The sequence below is a fragment of the Pholcus phalangioides genome, unplaced genomic scaffold (genome assembly GCF_987345545.1).
Source record: "Pholcus phalangioides strain wild (caught in Gottingen) unplaced genomic scaffold, Ppha-v1.0 ptg000013l_1, whole genome shotgun sequence".
NCBI lineage: Eukaryota > Metazoa > Arthropoda > Arachnida > Araneae > Pholcidae > Pholcus > Pholcus phalangioides.
In genome coordinates, this window is record NW_028301606.1 from 71,494 (window position 1) to 90,734 (window position 19,241).

A 19,241-nucleotide genomic window follows, 5' to 3' on the forward strand; every position below is an offset into this window, starting at 1 on the left:
TGTAATTATTAAATACTTATAATTATCAACAAATTAATAGTTATAATTAATTTGACATTTAATTCCTGAAAAATAAGCATCAGGAACTAAGTTCATGATGATTAATTCATTCATTGAAAACGGGCTTTGATTTGACTTGGTAAAAGCCAAAATAAAAATGTTTACAAGCATGTTTTGGGCTTTTACCAACTCGCCTTGGTAAAACCTAGGTCTTACAGGAAAATCCTATGTTTCACCTAGTGACCTTAAAGACTGGTGCCTTCTGGCTTTTACCATAACATATACATTTAATGCCTAGGTGACTGGTTAAAGAACTGCAAATATTAACAAAAAAAAACTAAGTTGTGCTATTGTAGCTTGCATACAAATATTCAATCTGATATAGAAACTGTATACTGCATTATGTGCAATGAAAATACGGTGACTCCTAGTTATATTGTGCCTGTCAGGAGACGAAGAATGATGCACTGAAAGTGTGATACGATAAGAACGTGGTCTAGGTTCTAATGTTAGTTAAATTTTTAACAGACTATTCTAATCAAAGGCATGAAATTTACAAATGCATGGTATAAAAATAGATTGCTATATTACAACTTAATATTTTGTATGTGTTTTCAAGTATTGGCTCTAAAAAATGATTGAAATTTCTGAAATAATTTGGATTCTTGAATTTAAAAACTGCATAGCTTAAAAATGATTATTTGATCTTATGGTAAAACAAGTTTGCAAACTGTTGCTGAAATTGGGAACCATATTTTTATAGAACCTATTGCATTGAACAGAAAGACAGTTGTTTGTCCTTTCATTGATGTAATCGATTATGAAACATTTGAATACCGAGCTCAAGATGAAGGTGCCAGAGGTTCATTTGATTGGCAGATGTTTTATAAGCGCCTACCCCTGTTGCCGGAAGACAAAAAGAAACCTGCTGAACCCTTCAAGTAAGTAAGAGGTATGATTTTCTTTAATACATTTGTATAGTTTTACAGTGGGTGGATTTTAATAGTGGTTCAAATGTCTTGAAATTTTTCAACTATATTGTCCACCCTGGAAATAAAAAAAAAGTTCATGTTTAAGTGATTCATTAACTGACATCTGTAAATGACCATATCAAGTATTCAAAACATTTCCAAGATGATTGTAAAATTATTATAACTATGACACAAAGTTCTAAAAAAATCCTCAAAATTTGTTCATTTCTTTTATGCAGAAAATAAATTTTCACCATAAGAAATATGTTATAAATATATATGTATGTATAATATGCTATAATTTTTTTTTTCAGGAGCCCTGTCATGGCAGGAGGTTTATTTGCCATCGATCGATCCTTCTTTTGGGAGTTGGGAGGTTATGATGAAGGTCTTGACATCTGGGGTGGAGAACAATACGAGTTGTCTTTCAAAATATGGCAGTGCTGGGGTGAAATGGTTGATGCTCCTTGTTCTCGAATTGGTCACATTTATAGAAAGTTTGCACCATTTCCAAATCCCGGAATCGGAGATTTTGTTGGACGAGTAAGTTTGTAAAATAAATTAACAACTTTGCGTAAAGATTTTTCTGTAGCTTCACACCTATCATGGTGATTTGTTTTTTCACCAACAAGGTTAAGTTTTCAACAACAAAAAAAAACCCACCAATAAAGGCAGGATGCATGCAATCAAAATTAGACAAAACTTAGCCTGGAAATATAATCTTCATTTGGGGAAATTCTAACTTTTAGACACAGAAAAACTGCAGATTATTAGTAGAAAATTATGGTGTTATGTATTCAGGCACAATTTTCTGAGATTATGATCATCATAGATCACTTTAAAAAGCATATACGAGTAACTGCACACATTTTGAAAGAAGCCTGTCTGCATAATATATTATTTGAAGTTCACATATATTCTACATTAAGTACCTTTCAAAAAAAAAGGTGTGAAAAGCTCCATTAACAGTTGCCCTCATCGATAAATTACAAATTTCATCTCTCAAGTAAATTTGTTTAGCATTTTCATTCAAATATGATTTATGCATAAAAAAATTATCAAAAATTTGTCTATTTCTCTATTAGAATTATAGACGTGTTGCTGAGGTTTGGATGGATGAGTATAAAGAGTTCCTGTATTCAAGACGCCCTCATTATCGCTCCATTGACCCTGGTGATTTAAAAAAACAGAAAGATTTGAGGAAAAAGTTAAACTGTAGGCCATTCAAGTGGTTCATGGAAAAAGTTGCTTTTGACCAGCCACTGAAATATCCTGCAGTTGAGCCGCAGGATTATGCATGGGGAGAGGTAATGTATCAATTATTTTACATCTTAGTCATTCATTTTTTTAGATTTGTAAGTTCTTTGTTTTTTTTTAATTAATTAGCAGTAAAGCTCAATTTAGGATTATACACTGTTTTAAAAAGTCGGAATCTTGTTACAATACTACAGTAGGACCTCTCACACACACAAATCCAAATTTCTTTTCTGGAGGTTATTCTGGATTAGGGAATCTTCCTGATTATGGATGAACTTCTGTTCATTTCTCAGGTTTTCATACTTAAAGCAGTAATATACATTTTTGAACACTTTGATTCATATTTTCCATTGAAGAAAAATTAATGAAGCAATGCATATGCATATTGTAATAGATAATTTAATTAAAACCATAATTTATAACTTATAGACCATTACTAGTTATCCATATAAAAAAAATTGTTTACATTTTTTGTGGTGATTGCTCCGATCCAGAAAAAAAAATTTTTTTTTGTTTCTGAAGATCATAAACTGTAGCTTTCTGATTCCGTGTTCTCCACACAATATTTGTATTGGTGTTCCGCATTCTAGCTTTTTCAAAAGTTCAACTTTCTCATGTATTACATAAAGCGTCATGTTTCTTTTTGCAGCTTGTACATGCTATATCACTTGAAATTTTTAGCATGTTTGGAAATTCACGTAGATAATCACAGAAAATAATATGGTGCTGAACAAAGTCTAAAACACTAAAGGTCAACTGTGCAGTGCGAAGAAATTAAATTAAGAAAGAAAAGGGAGTTCTTTTGATCAAAGATGACTTTCTGACCAATCACATTCATTGAGATGCACAGTTGCCATCATTGTCTCCCAGAAGTCCGAAAATTGTAGTGGACACCAACAATATGTGAAACATAAGCAAAATAAAATGGCTAATAAATTAGAAAAAGCCAAAACGAAATTTGGGGAAAGAAAACATCAAATTTCCCCAGATGAAAAAAAAATTTCAGCCGAAGTGTCCATGATTTGGGAGGGCCCACTGCATATAATCAATAAGATTTCACTGTAAAGATGAGGAATTGAATTGCAATGGTAACCTTGATGTACGAGCAATCCATGTTACAAGCAGCAAAAAGATTAAAATGTTCTAACTTGTGAGTTTATGAATGCCTGGGAGCAAAAACAAATAAAAGCACAGCATGCCATGAACTAATTAAGTCAACAGCGATGTTATGTATGATATACTGTGTACTGCAAAAATCTTTTATGTAGTACATCCTTTTATTTTGTATAGAATACACTGTAATATGCCTGTGAGAAGTATTGATGATTCCGAGTTGTTCAGAAGGAAAATTTAATTTTAATTGGATTAAAGGTGTTTAATTAAATTCTAAGATAATTAGAATTGGGACACAGACACACATCGCCTCTGGTGTGCCAAGATAATAATAACAATAATGTGTAACCATTTAGTAACCACACTTCATACCAAAAAAGGAAAAATATACTATGGAGATGGGAGTATACCTTGGTATGGCGATGCCATCTAACTAGTGAAAAATGAACCGTGAACATTTGCTGAGGGCTTCGGCACACTACATGCCTTACTGACTATCATATGATTGCTAACATTTTTGTCAAATAGAGTATGGGGGAAGGTGGGGCACAGTGAACCGCTTTTGAAGTTTTTCCCCTGAAATTTATGAACTAATCTATTTGAAAAAAATCATGAATATCCCTTATCCTTCTATTAGTTATATTTACCTATGAATTTTACCAAAGCATGAATCTTGAGAATATTTGTATGAAACATTATTTTGTGTAAACTAAAAAATGTGTCCCACTGTGCCCCCGACGTGGGGTACAATGGACCATGTAATGGGCTGCAGTGGAAATAGATTAATTTCAATTTAACTGCAGGTTTGAAGTGTAAATTAATGTTCTAAAAATGAGTGCTGTGTTAAATGAAATGAATTTTAGTTAGAATCATTCGAGAAAACTACAAATGAGTACATTATCAAAAGTTGAAGCTCAGCAAGAGAATGTTGAAATGCATATGAGAGAGAAAACGTCATTCTAAAATGAATTGCCTTCCATTTGCATTTTTGTTCCTTAGTTTTGAGAAAATTAAATAACCTTAGTTTATATGTGTGTGGGTATATAGGAAGAATAATATTTTTGAATGCACAACTTCTAAATAAATTATTTCAATTTTTTCAACTCATCACATAAGAACACAATAAATGATTGAACTATTTCTTAAAGACATATAGGGGAAAATGTTGCATTTTACTGATTTTTATTTTAAATTAGCAAATTGAAATAATGTTTAAAGGTTTAAACTAGTGATTCAGAGTAATTACTATTTGACTATCAAACTATATTTTAATAAATAGTTCAAGGGTTTTTTTTAATTTCCAAATAACACAGCATTTTACTTATTGTGTATAACTTGTTCTTGAAGTAGCATTCATTTCAGAACAATTTTTTTAACAGTTTGCATTTTGTATCTGTTGCCAGGTTTTAATAATTGAAATAGATAATTTTTAAGAATAAATTGATATAATGCTTCAGGGTAGTAGCATAACATATAGTCCACTGTGCCCTGTTTTTGGGTGATCCACTGTACCCATTAGACTATCAGTAAGAAACCTTTCCAAGGTATTTTATTTACTATTAATACACACATTTCATATAGGTTCACTAGTAAATGAGTATCATACCTTTCAACTTTAATTAAGTTTTCTTGCATTCTTCCTGTCTTTGTTGTGAAGAAATCTCAGATATGAATGGAGAAATATTTTACTTTATGCAGCTAAAAACAGTTATGATATGCTTTAACCATATCTTTTTTTGGTTGTGAACCTTTATTACTTTATAGTCTAACATGAATAAAAATATCAAACTAAAAAAATGAAAACTAAATAAATTTTTTAGGGCTGGTCCACTGTGCCCCATCTTCCCCTATCAATGCTATATTAATTTTTATGGAAAAATATTTTTTGAGATACAAGTACTTCAAAATGCTTTAGAATTACTCCTGAAATATCTTTCAGAAATGAATTAATTTCTTAAGTCATCACTGTATTTATACTTTTTTATTGGTGTTTTATATAGGGTGAGAAGTGTAGTAGTTTATTTCTTAAATTTTACTGCATTTTTGCATAAAATATAATCATTGAAAAAGTAATATTTGAATAACAGTCCTCCTGTATTAATAACTTGTGCAATGTTTTATCTGTGCATTAGATTCGTAATGAGGCAACCAACTTGTGCATAGACACAAAATTCAAAGAACAGAATGAAAGATTTGGTTTGGACAAATGTGTTAAGGAGAATCCTACAGAGAATGGTGAACAGGTAGATAAAAATTTATTCTTTTTTTGTTTCTGTTGTTATGCTTGTTTATGCATATTTTAAGATTTTAAAAATTTTGTTAGTTTTTTACTTTAATATATTTCTTATATGGCAAAATTTCCTGTGACTAGAGGTTATTAAATTCTTTTTCAAAATGCTGAGTCTTTTCTATTCATTTCAGGGATGGATTAAATAAAATGCATCTGTGTGGCAAATAATAAATTTTTGATATTTTATTTTTTCATTCATATATTTTCGACTATGTTAAGATTTACACCTTTGTAAGGTGTGTTGTTAAAAAACCTGTTACATTGTGAGTGTTAGATTAGATGTTTTGAAATGGCGTATCCTATCTGTGGTACAATAGATCTTAATTTTAAACAAGTGTAAATTGATCACAGTACCGTAGATTGACTTTGGATTGTTTGCAATTAATATATTTTTGGCTTTACTAAAATTAATACAATATTTATATATTTTTCACAGAACAGGCACTCTGTTTAATTGAGGGATCTGATTCTTTGTGAAGAGTACCATTTCTCAACCTGTGGCTTTTGAAAAATGGAAAAACCAGACCAGTCCTGTCCATAATCCAGACTGGAAAAAGTAGCTCTAATGAAAATTAAATGAAAGAAAAATCATTCAATCCTATGTCACAAATATTTGTAGTATCATTCACATAGGCTTGGATGGAAGACTAGGCTCATATTCTTCAAATTAGTGATAAATCAAACTAACTGTTTCAGAAATTTTATTGGCCCTTGCTTCAGGAAGGTTGAGAAACTCTCTCTGGTTTAGATAAAGCATATTTTTTAGTGGCAACAAGATGCATGAGATAAATCCATTGATAATATGATTGATGGTCTTTCTTCCCATAATTCCACTTATTTCCTCTTTCATTTCAACTATCACTTTTGGCTCAGGAAGAATTCAGTTCATCAGCATCATATTTTGTATTCATCATGATATTTATTGTACATCATTGTAGTGTCACCACTTGATTTTATGAACCCCCAATTTATGAACTGGCACGTTCTTGTGAAATAATCTTTGGCCCCAAACAATATGATTACAGTATTAAATGAAGAACCGCATCTTTAACCCTAAATAACTAAACATTCATCTAATAGACTACCTAATAGATTAGTTACTGAGTAACACTGATTTAAGTTTAGTTATCTAAGGTTAAAAAAAGAGCAATGACTGTATCTCCACAGTCAGATATGTGTATGTATCCCCTACTTACAAAATTAAAATATTTAGATGCCTCATAACAATCTATAGAAGGCGAGATTGTTTGATTGCCTAAAAATCAGAGCTGGACAAATCTATTATCCGGCATGCCTGGGGCATCTAAAAATGCTGCTTGGGCATGTATTTTTTCGTCCACGTGCCTGACGCGGGCATGTAAAAAATAAAAAGAAATATGGGGAAAATCTTTTAGGGTTTATGGGAAATTTTGAGTTCAAACAAATGAGAAGTGATAATATATATATATATATGTACAGTAAAAGTCTGTTATAATGAGTATGGCTTAGAACAAGAATCTTGATATAACGAGTGATATGCGGGTGATTGTCAAAGAGCTACTGTTACAGAAAACATTCGCTTATATAACAAGAAGTTCGTTATAACAACAAATTTTCCAGTGATTGTGAGCTGTTGTTAAATGGACTTCTACTGCATTTCTCATTATTTGAATTCTTCAATAAGTATTTTCATCAATAGATGGCAACACATTTTGAATGTGTGGAGAAAATATTATGAAAAGGGAAATTTCTTTAGGCCACACTATAAAAGTTTTATAAAAGTTCTTTTGCAAACTTTACAAATGCAACCAATGAGATTATCGTTTGTATTTGCTGGAGTGTAACAGATATGCTCATTGTTTGCATGTTTCAAGGTCAGTATAATACCAGCCTGGGTGACCATTACTGATCAAAACTTGAGGGGGAAATTGTCAAAAAGTGGTATGTGTGGAAAATTTCTTAGTGTTGTAGAGAATATTGAGATTTCATCAAATAAAGGAATCATTAAAAAAAATTTTAATACCGTGAAATGCTCTTAATTTTTTCTATATTATCTGTTTATTTTTATCAATAGATAGCAGCACATTCATTTTGAATGTGTAGGAAAAATTTGCTCAAAAGGAAAACTAAGTACTTCTTTTTGGACATGTATTTCTTCAATTTTTTTTAGATTTGTCCAGCCCTACTAAAAATCCCTCCAGTTATAGCAGTACCAAGAGAATGGTGCCAGCAAATGGATATCCTCAACCATACATGAGGAATCCTGTCAAATACTTACAACATCTAAAGAAATAGTGGGGGAGGAATTAAAAAATGTATTTTCAGATAAAAATTCTTGAATTTATAGGGGGGTATGATGATACCGATAATTACCAGATTCCATGGTGCATCAATTCGGTTTTCAAAGTCGGTATGTCAATGCATGGTATAAGGATTCTGCTGCACTGACATAGATATATACAGTAAAACCTGTCTTTAACAGAACCTATATTATGCGGAAACCTGTCTTTAACAGAACCTGTATTATGCGGAAACCTGTCTTTAACAGAACCTGTATTATGCGGAAACCTGTCTTTAACAGAACCTGTATTATGCGGAAACCTGTCTTTAACAGGAAAAAATCGTGGTCCCGTGATTTCAATGTCAAAATACACATAAAAACCTGGATTAAACTGAACCTGTCTAACACGAAAATGGAAAGGAAAATTGTACTCTTTAACGGAAAATTTCACACAAATACTGTGAGTATTCATTGACCAATAGACCAAAGGATCTGGTCAAATGTTAAAGTGCTCCAACAAAATTTTTTATGCAATCCATGCTTGAAAATGGGAGTTGTACATCATCCACCCGTAGATTAGCAAAAATCTGTTTCTGTACGTTATGCTGTGGTTTCGATAAGCTATATGTAGCAAAGCAGTTGCTTTCTGAAATTGCAAAAAAAAACATTTCAGAAAAGCATTCTTTTCCCACGGGAGAAATCAGTGTGAGGGTTGAATTTCCAAATGATATGCAAGACACAAAATTGTATGCAAGCCGTGGCATTCCATGATCGCAATGTTGAAGCAGGGCCGGAATTGATCAGAGAAGCAAAAGGAGCAACTGTCCTGACGGCAAATTTTAGGTGGAAAGAAAAACACTGTTATAAAATAATCAAATTTTACAGTGGTAGGGGCTTAAAATCATGTTGCTCTTTTCCTCACAAAATGCCTAGTTATGGCCCTGATGCAATGGATCACATAAACATAGACCAGAATGTACAAACTGAATCTGACATGACAGATATTGACACCCTAATTGGAAAATTTTGATGAAGTTTAAAAGGATGTAAATGTCATTAAAAAATTCAGAAGAAAAACAATGTAGGACAGAATTTTATACAGATGCTGTTAAACCCTAAATACAGTATTTAGTAATTATAGAATAATTAATTATTTATTACATATATTTTTTAATTATATTTATTTTATTTCAATTACACACGAGATTGTTACACAATTTTACACATTATATCAATTGAACCTTTATTAAGTGGAAACCTGTGTTCAATGGAAAAAATCTCAGCCCACTTGCGATTCTGTTGAAGACAGGTTTTACTGTATTTCAAAGACTAAGAAATCATTTTTATGTTGGCTATATTTTTTTTCTAAAATTTTTAATCTTCATAAAAATTAATCAAATTTATTTTATATGAGTTGCTTTTATATTTCCAGCAATTTCAACTAACTTGGCATAAAGATATAAGACCACATAAAAGAGATGTGTGTTTCGATGTCTCCTCATCTGCAGACAAAGCTCCCGTTGTTCTTTGGAGCTGCCATGGTCTCCTTGGAAATCAGCAATGGAAATATAATGTCGTGAGTGCATGTGTTCACGTGTCATATATGTATTACTATATTTGTTTTTGTTACTTTTGTATTTGTAATTTGACATATACTTCCAAAATGGAACTTACCTGGGTACAATATAAAGTAAAGTGACAATATTGGGATATGAGAGTTATGCATTTTCGCAGGTGAAAAATAAGTTGTTGGATTCAAGTAAATGCAGTGGAACCTCACTACAATGATACTCAATATACTAACAAATCCATCTAAAACTATATTTTTAGCTCATGTTCGGAATTTCCTATAATCCAGTGTCAAACTTCCCTCAGTACAACAATATCCTTTACCGCAATAATTTTCTCTTTGACGATATCTTTTGAAGAGATTTCAAAACTGTTGAAATGATATTTTCTATTTGTCGCTCAAAATCTCCTACATGTTTTAAAAACCCATCACCAGATTTTGTTCTTCCAATCCAAAGGAGTCTGATGACATTGATGTTTTCTACCTTCTGATCACAGGAAACATGGATTATATTCTTGGAGTACACAAATCTTAAAGCAATAAACCTTTTTTTTTCATTCTTTTTCGCAGCGGATAAATATTTATAGGTGCATTTTTTAGTGGTACTGGTAACATTGCTTTAAAAGAGATGTTAACAGCAGCATAAATTTCGTGGCATAAGGCTGCCTCTCGATACAACAGTAATTCCTATATGACAGCTTCCGATACAACAATAATCCCTTTTTGTCTAGGATACTTTTTATTGGTCTATAGAGCATCGTTTTATCAGAATTTCAATTGCCATGAAGGAAAGTTTGATTTTTTTTTTTTGGGGTATATTTACATTATTAATATAATTAAACATTATTACATCTGAATCATTGATAGAATCATTTTAAAACAATATTTTTTCACTCAACACTTTTAAATAATTATAATAGTTGGTTCTTGGACAAGGAATTTTGAGTCTTTTCTGTGATAAGTCCCTCTGCTGAGAGCAGGCAGACCTTCAACATGATACTTATATAACATGAAAAGTCTGGCATCTGCTATTTTCACTTCAAAATATAGAAGGCAGATGGCGGCACCACTACAACACGAAACACATGTAACTGACAACTTAAGTATGTTAGAGCCACGCATGCTTCCACTCAGAGTGGGCATTCTGGTATGCAACAATTTGATAGACATTCCTCAGAGGATGTTTACAAGGTTCTCTTGATATGGTAGTCTATGGCTTTTTTTCTTATGGCTCTTTAACCTTTCAGACATTGCGAGCCAAATTAAAACTTTCCATGGAGCTTGCTGGTCACCAATTCATACCATGGCATTTCCGGTTATCAAACAGGGCTCCCCAAATTATTGAAAACTTTCATTTACTCTAAAACTATTTCTTTCATTAAATTTGAATTTATATTTATCTTGGAATAATTTCTTTAACAGATTTTGATATTTTTTATTATTTCGTTCATTAATTCCAAAATTTCTCCCGATAATTCTGTAAATTATATTTTCATCAGGGAGAATATTGTATGTATATACATATTGTATTTTTCTTTTCTCTCTTGTTCCTGAATAAATTATTATTAATTCTGAAATTTGTGGCAATAATTCTGAAATAATTTCTCTATTAAAAGAGAAAAATATTTCAGAAAAATATTTCTCTTTTAATATAAAATTATTTCTTTCACAAAAATTCTTAATTTTTTTCCAGAACTAGTATTACTCTCAATAATTCTGAAATTCTTTCCATAAGTAGTTCTGTAGATATTTTTTCATAAATTTTCATCAATTATGAGATTTTTTTTTCAATAATTCTAAAATTATTTCTTTCGTTTGAGGTGTTTCTTTCATTAAATTTGAATTGGATGCTGAATTTTGCATCTCGAAATATGAAATCATAGGTCTCAAAAAGTGTGTTGATTCCAAGTTCCCCGAATTCATTATTACTGCTCTTTCAATTCTACCAAATGCACAGCATTACTATTGAATCTAAAAAGTATCGCCGTTCTAAATACAGCAGTAAAGATTTCAGTGGCCAGAACTCTTGAATGATTTTTTTTTTTTTTGTAATTTAATAGCTTTTCAATCTTAAATACATATTTTCTCAAAATGGTCGGTGACCACAGCAAAAAGCTCAGAGGGCCATGGGTTGAAGATGGTCTATGGTAAGACAGCTCCAAAGAGTAGAGTCACATGAGTAGAAAAACATGAAGTAAATAAATGTGTAGGAATGCCCAAAAATCACAATAGAACTAAAGCTATTCCTAATAACTAAGCACTTGAGATAAATCACAGATTATTTTGATGCTTGTATACAGTTACAAGTCTATGAGACTATGAACGTGCAAAAGAAAAAAAATCTTTGTAAAATTATATAACACTTATCACAGAACTTTTCAAATGTGGAAGTGTCATCATAAAATGTAAAGAAATTTATCCTCCGAACATATTATTTAGTTCAGAGTGAAATATTATGTTCTCATTTGATATGATATGTCTATATCTCTATATATTCTCAAATGATATGATATGTCTATATCTCTATATATTCTCAAATGATATGATATGTCTATATCTCTATATATTCTCAAATGATATGTTCACGTTATTATTATTTACATTAAAAAAGTAGTAATAATGTGAAGAAAGAAAGTATCTGTCATTTTACAACTTGTTTTATGGTAGATTTTCTTGCATAGAAATTTGCCTTTTATGCATGAATTGATATAAAATTCCCTTTTATAACATAATTATATAAAGCTTATTTATTTAATATTTAAAGGAACTACTTCAGCTAAAACATGTGATAAGTCGGAATTGCTTGGACTGTGATAAAGACAGACAAGACATCTTCATGAGCTCTTGTGATTCATCTTTGGCGACACAAAGATGGCGATTTGAACATGTGAATTCCACTGGTCTTTATAAATTGTGATGACTCTTAAAAAAAATTATATTTCTTGTTCCAATTTTATACACTGTACTATTTTCCAAAAAGAAGTTGTTGGGGGAAGGGGAGGGCTTCTGGTGCCATATGATGGGAAAATGTATTCAGTAGTCTTTAATTCATTTCTCTGTATGTTGTGATGAACATTGTTGCCTAGTGGTTCAATCAAAACTTGTGATAAAAAAATCCTTGCTGGGCTAGGGTGATGACTGATTGTGCTCGTGTTTGTTGGTTCATGTTTTTTCATTAAGTTTGGTTTTGTTGTCAAATAGTTTTTTTAAACTTAGAAGTATCATTTTGAAAATACTTTTATTGTTTTTAATCATGTTTCTTTACATATAAACTATTGCAAGCTCTCGAAGAACTATATACTTTTTTCCATTTTTGGGTGTTATTATGCTTAATATGAATTAGAGTGGAACTTTGGTTAATGAGCTTAATTTGTTCTGCCAACGTGCTCGTTATTCGAATCAAACTTCCCAATAGGAAATAATGGAAACTCGGATAATTCGTTCCACAATTATTCATTCATATAAAAATGACTAATAAAAATGGCATTCAATCAATAATTAAACACAATAATAATTATACATAATGCAATAAAATATAATGTAAAGAACACCATAAACAATAACCATAAACATGATAATGTTTACAAATTAACTTACTTTAAACCATGAGAAGAAGAGGAGTACCATCGTTTAGGACGATTTACAGGCTCACTGTTGTTTGCAAACTTATTCTTTTTGGGTGACTTTCAAAAAAAAAAACCTTATCCAATGACACTTGCTTTTGCCTCTGTTTTAGGATTTCTGGGAAATGGTAAATTGCAGTGTTCATTGGAGAGATTCATTGCTCGCACACTGCTACAGCTTCATTTGGGTGGTTCTTTTCTACAGAGGTTTGCACTGATTCACACACTCTACACATCTCTCTAATCCAATTTTATGTGAGTGACTTCTCCTTGCTTCTCTCTTCCTTATCCGCGATACCGTCCATAAACTCTTGCTTGTGTGCAAAAGACATCCATCACTTCACCTACAGTTAACTTCTAGACATTTTTCACCACTAGTTCTTGAATGCTATCCTCATGCACCTCCAGCATGAGGAACATATAGTCTTCCCCAAGCACAAAATCTCGTCGACAAGTAGTGGCTCTTGTTTATGAGGTAGATCTCCCCCCCCCCCACCCCCAAAATCACATTGAATAATGCAGTCAACCCACAGTTTTTACCAAGTAGAACTTTAAAGTGCACATACGCATCGCTGCTATGCTACATCTAGTTTCGTATGGTAAATATTCACACTCGCACATATGTTGAATTTCCAACTCAGGCACACTTACCGGAGATAGTAGGGGAAAATATTACCCGAAATTCCATAACACATGTGTGGGCAAAAGCAAAAAACCATCGGCTTAGTTGTGATAACGTAAAAATAAATAGAAAAAGTGCGAAATTTTTGCTCATAATGGGAACCATTGCTCGTTAACCGAGTCAAAATTTGTTTACAATTTTTGCTCGTTATGCAAATTGCTCGTTAACAAAAGTTCCACTGTATTTATGTTTTTTTATGCATTCAATTTCTTTTCTAAGAAGTTACAGTGATTAGTTTGTGTTATGAAAAAAGTCTGATCGAAATAAGGAATCTTCTATGCAATTTTTCATTCAAATATGAAATAATTATGCAGCAGTACCTTGAGTTACGAAGGTAATTTGTCGCTGAAAATTGTGTGTCTGAAAGAAAACTTTCACCTATGAAAAAAATATAGATTGATTCATTCATTTCTCCACAGTATTAATACCCATATAAATGGGCACAATACTGCACTGTCATTTTTTTTGTGCAGTATAAAAATACTCTCCTTCAAAAAAAAAAATCAGTGCAAAATTGAAAATAGAACAAATCAGGAGCAGCTGTAGCAATTCATTCAAAAGTAGCAGAGAGTAGAATGGTTATTATTTAAATTTTAAAAAAAAAGCATTATAGCATTACATATACTGACTTGAAAATTGAAATAAAATTGCAGAAAAATCAGGTCATAATTACAAATGTAAAATGTCACCCACACACAGAATAGGAATATGACATCCTCTTCCACGAATGTAAACTGACATGGTAATGACAATATTTATGCTACCAGTCGTTCTTGATATGGTTGGAAGGCAGTTGGAAGGCAGTGATTTTATGACAGTGTGTTGGAGCTGTTGGGTAGTTGTTTGAGAAGATTCATTTGGAGAAGCTACAGAATATACCAAAAACTGTGAGGTATGTTGCAGAGAACAATCTCAGGAAGACTTTCTAGAAAAGCAGTGTAGAAAAACACTATTATGGAACTTACTGAAGAACATTCTCAGTCAGTTTAAGGCTCATTGCAGAATAAGGCCAAAACATTTTGGGTCTTGCTTGTTGCATCTGGCCATAACATGAATGGCAACACTGTGCCACCTCTGCCTGTTGTACCTGTCACTAAGTAGCAGTCATTGAAAGATATAAATGAATGCTCAAGGGCATCCCAATACTGATCTTCTATACTAATTGTTCTTCTGATTTGGAATTGGCTACATAAGGGAAATCACAGTATGGAGAACTGAGGAATTTTGAGCAACTTCTCCTATAAAGTGGCTGGATTCTAACCTGTATACTTCTTATCATTGCTGATCATCATTTAAACGCCTTCTTTGCGACATGGGAATGGAATGGCTATTATGGATTTTCACCTTGATGTCCTTAGTAGAAAGAAATGTCTGTTCTCACCACTATGTTTATTTGCGTACTTGGTAAGAAGCAAATGGCTATTTGCTTGTGTTTTAATATATGTATATTATGTTCAAAGTATATAGCTAATTTTAAACCATAATATTTGTGTTTATAATATGAGAATTTTTTATTTTTGCTTATTTTTTGGAGAAAGGGAGTGTAGTTTCTCTTATAAAGCAAAAACAGAGTAGGCTGATAATTGCTGTAGGTTTTGTTTAAAATAACATAACTTTCTGGTGTTGATTCAGCATTTTTCTTTCATTTGAGCAAATATTTTGTATTGGATTATACCTTTCCACACTCAAGACATTCGTAATTCAAGATACTACTGTATGTAATACATAAATGTACATAAATATGTTCAAGTTAAAATTTGAAGACTAATAATGGAGACAATCATCATAAACACTATTAGTATGAATCTGTTCAAGAAAATATATATGTGAGTGTGTGCATTGTGTGTGATATATTCTGATTATGCTGAAATATCAAACTGAAATGATCAAACTTTTTTTTGAATGAAGTCTTTATTCATAGAATCATATTGGCTCTCTATAAACTTTGAAGGAGTGTGATATATTGATGGTTATCTTTTGTCTTCAAGGATTATACCCTTTAAATTGTGAAGACTATTCGATGAAATTTTACAATTTTCATGAATTGAAGTGATTGGTAGCCACTGGCGATTTAGGTTTGAATTGTCTTTTGTCTATTTAAAAAATTGAAATTTTGTTACCACATTGCTACTGGAGACAGGGAAGGACGTTATTTATTTCTTAGTCACAGAAGAAATGGATGGGCAGAGACGGGTTTATTCCCCCCTCCTCTTTTTTATAACATAATTGAAATCTGGAAATATATAAAAATGTTCTTTTTTATGAATTCAATAAAGGAAATGAAGGACCATGGTGACAGATGGGATGAAACTGATTTTTAAATATGGAGTTTTTATTATTATCTACCAAAAATATGTAGGAACAATTGATTTTTTTTCTTGTTTCGCAGTATTCCATCCCCAATGTGTTATCTATTATAATGTGTTAACTAATCATTGTGTTCAGCTACAATGGTCCTTGTAATTTGATACTTACCTGTTGCTTAACTGGACAATATTTTCCATATAATTTCATGGAAGACTGTCAGATAGGATCCAACAGATCTAATCTAGCAGACATCATAGCATCCATGAGATTTTCCGAGCTGTCAAAAATTTGCTGTGGTTAAAAGAAAGTCATACTTTTGAGCTAGCTACCATATTACCTCATATTAGCGGGCATACCAGAAAAATCATGAGACACCAGCTTTTTTACTGTTGGAGTCTGTTTGATTATAGACTCCAACAGTGGGCAACATTATGGTTCATGCTGAGAAAAATGAAATTCGATAAGGATCATGTAATGCATTCAAAAGACTGATATCAATCCACACTGGCAGAAAATACAATCCCAACACCAAAAAGAAATGAAATTTATGCAAAGCAATTGTCTAGGTAACATATTTATTTGATTAAATTTTCAAGGTCACAGGTGAAAGAAAGCGTGAGAGGAGTAATTTCAAATGTGAAATGGTGGTACATTAATAACCACTGTATTAGCCACGATTGTGCTCAATGGGAGAAAGAACTGGTGATCTCGGGCCAAGGCAACATGTCGACACTGTAGAGCACGTTGGGTGATAGCAACGGTATAAGCAGCTATGGTGGTCGAGTGATCATAGTGACGGACTCGCATTGCAAGGACCCGGGTTGGAACCTCACCGTCGCCATAGTGGTAGTCGGCTGAAGTTGGTTTTCTGTGGTTCCCAACTTCAAGGCATGAATGCGAGCTGATCTCTTCTTTAAAAAGTCTCGCCACAGAGAGCAACAGAGCTACAAACTGTACAAATGTAATTCAATCATAACATATCACTCACTTCCTTTCTGAAATATAGATGGCAGCGGCCAAGAGCCTTATCTTGTTGGGAATCACCTCCCTTGAATACTGCTCATGAATGGCAGTACAACAGGTTCAATCACGTTTGACGTAAATTTTCTGTCAAGGTGCTCCTCCTATCATAGGAAATCACTCCCCAGACCATAACTCCTGGTGTAGGTCCAGTGTGTCTACGCTGCAGATAGCTTGGTTTCAAGCGCTTACCTGGCCTCCTCCTTACGACCTCCTTCAACGTACAACCATCACTGGCACCAAGACAGAAATGGCTCTCATCTGAGAACACAACAGATCTCCACTCCACTCTCCAATAAGCCGTAATTTGGCATGACTGATGTCGCAGATGGCAGTGATTTGGAGTTAGTGGAATGAACGCTCTGGGTCTTCTTGAGACAGTGCCTTCCTATGACTACTGCTTACCAACAATTATGCACAGTGGATACATCCTTGCCAAGTTTCTCTGCAATATCACTGGAAGAAACCACCTTCTTGTAGCCCTGTTACACGCCCTCGTTCAGACTCAGTAAGCTGATGATACTGCCTTCCTCATCTCCTTAAAGGCATTCTTGGCTCAACTAAAATCGATTTGTTACAGTTCGCTGTATTACTCTGGGGGGCAACAGAAGCTCTAATTTCTGTTGCAGATGCAGTACGATGTGCCACAGCCATGCTATGAATATGGCAGTCTTCCTTCTCAGTAGTGGCCTGTGTGCGGCTGGACTCTGGTCTTCTTAAGACAGTGCCTTCCTGTGACCACTGCTACCAACAATTATGCACAGTGGATACATCCCTGCCAAGTTTCTTCGCAATATCACAGGAAGAAACCACCTTCTTGTATCCCTATTACAGGCCCTCATTCAAACTTAGTAAGCTGATGATACTGCCTTCCTCATCTCCTTAAAGGCATTCTCAGATGTTCCAACTTTTGGAATCCAGAAATCCAGAGAGTCTCCCGAAGGGGTTCCCATCCCCCCCCCCAACCTAACTCAGACTTGATCAAACGAAATTCACAACAAAAAATTTTTTTGAAAACAATTTTTTCCCTCAACTAAAAAAAAGGGCCATTCCTCCCCCCCCCTTCCAAGGCAGGTTCAGCATTGTCCCTGAGCAGAATATAATTCCATGTCAAGTCTTTCCATGCAGAATAGAGAAATCACATCTACATATACTGTTCATAAAGCATAAGTTTTCTTTCGTGGATGCTATCAATGATAGATAATCTTGGGTATATGAACTCTTAAAAGCTTTATATTTAGCATTATATAGATTAAAGTTTTATATTTTCTTTCTGAAGACATTTAATCAGAGGAAACAATTAAAAACTCCAAAATAGAAAGCTGCTGACGAAAAAACGTATGTTTACTGCACGGCTTTTAATGAAATACAATAACGATTATACAGGAATTTTGGCAACCAAGGGCTTACCCCCGATAAACGCCACGTAAACAAAGGCACGTCTTTGCCATTTGCTTAAATGCGGTCACCAAGACTTTTTTTCTGTTGATCGATGGAAATGAGCACGATTGTCCTCTATGGGTGTTTTTCCTAACGACGACAGCAGTCATTGACGTCACAACAATGTGAAAGCTCGCGTGAAATCTGGATAAATTTTAACAAATCTAGAGAGCAAGGATGAAAAATCCGGAGTCTCCCGCCTAAATCCTGAGAGTTGGCAGGTCTGCATTCTTGACTCAAAAGTAGCTCACAATATCCCATCCAGGCGATAACACTCACAAAGTTTGCATCGTATATTTAAAGCAAACCTGAGTTGCATGATCATAGCGGCATTAGCACCACTCTTATTCGTCTAGTGCAAAGTTTGAATAGGCATCACCTTTCAGATGTGCAAACCCTCCCAAATTTCATCTATCACAACTCCTTGTTGTTAGGATTTTATTTTCTGAAAGTGTATATTAATTACTGAAATACACAAATTAGAATTAACAATAGTTTTCACTGTAGCAAATTCTTTTGCCCAGGAATTCCATAAAATTGAGAATTAAGCATATACTTATCGCTCTAGGCTCATTATCATCAGCCTAATGTGAAATACATACAGATACTGTGTTTTTCACTTTTTTTAACATGTTCAGAGATGGAAGAAATATGCTGTTACTTTTGTATTACAACATGTTTTGCACTACAATTCTTTAATTTTTTTAC

General features: G+C 33.1%; 1 protein-coding gene across 1 annotated transcript in view; it reads left to right on the forward strand.

Moving 5' to 3' along the window:
- LOC149078441 (putative polypeptide N-acetylgalactosaminyltransferase 10) overlaps positions 1-16,062 on the forward strand; it is a 28,225-nt gene extending 12,163 nt beyond the window's left edge. Inside the window, exons 5-10 of the mRNA XM_089240540.1 lie at positions 764-941; positions 1,286-1,514; positions 2,057-2,278; positions 5,474-5,584; positions 9,324-9,467; positions 12,226-16,062. Coding sequence (XP_089096666.1) covers positions 764-941; positions 1,286-1,514; positions 2,057-2,278; positions 5,474-5,584; positions 9,324-9,467; positions 12,226-12,378 — 1,037 coding nt within the window. The 3' untranslated portion in view covers positions 12,379-16,062. The remainder of the gene's footprint in view (positions 1-763; positions 942-1,285; positions 1,515-2,056; positions 2,279-5,473; positions 5,585-9,323; positions 9,468-12,225) is intronic.
- The last annotated feature ends 3,179 nt before the right edge of the window (positions 16,063-19,241 follow it).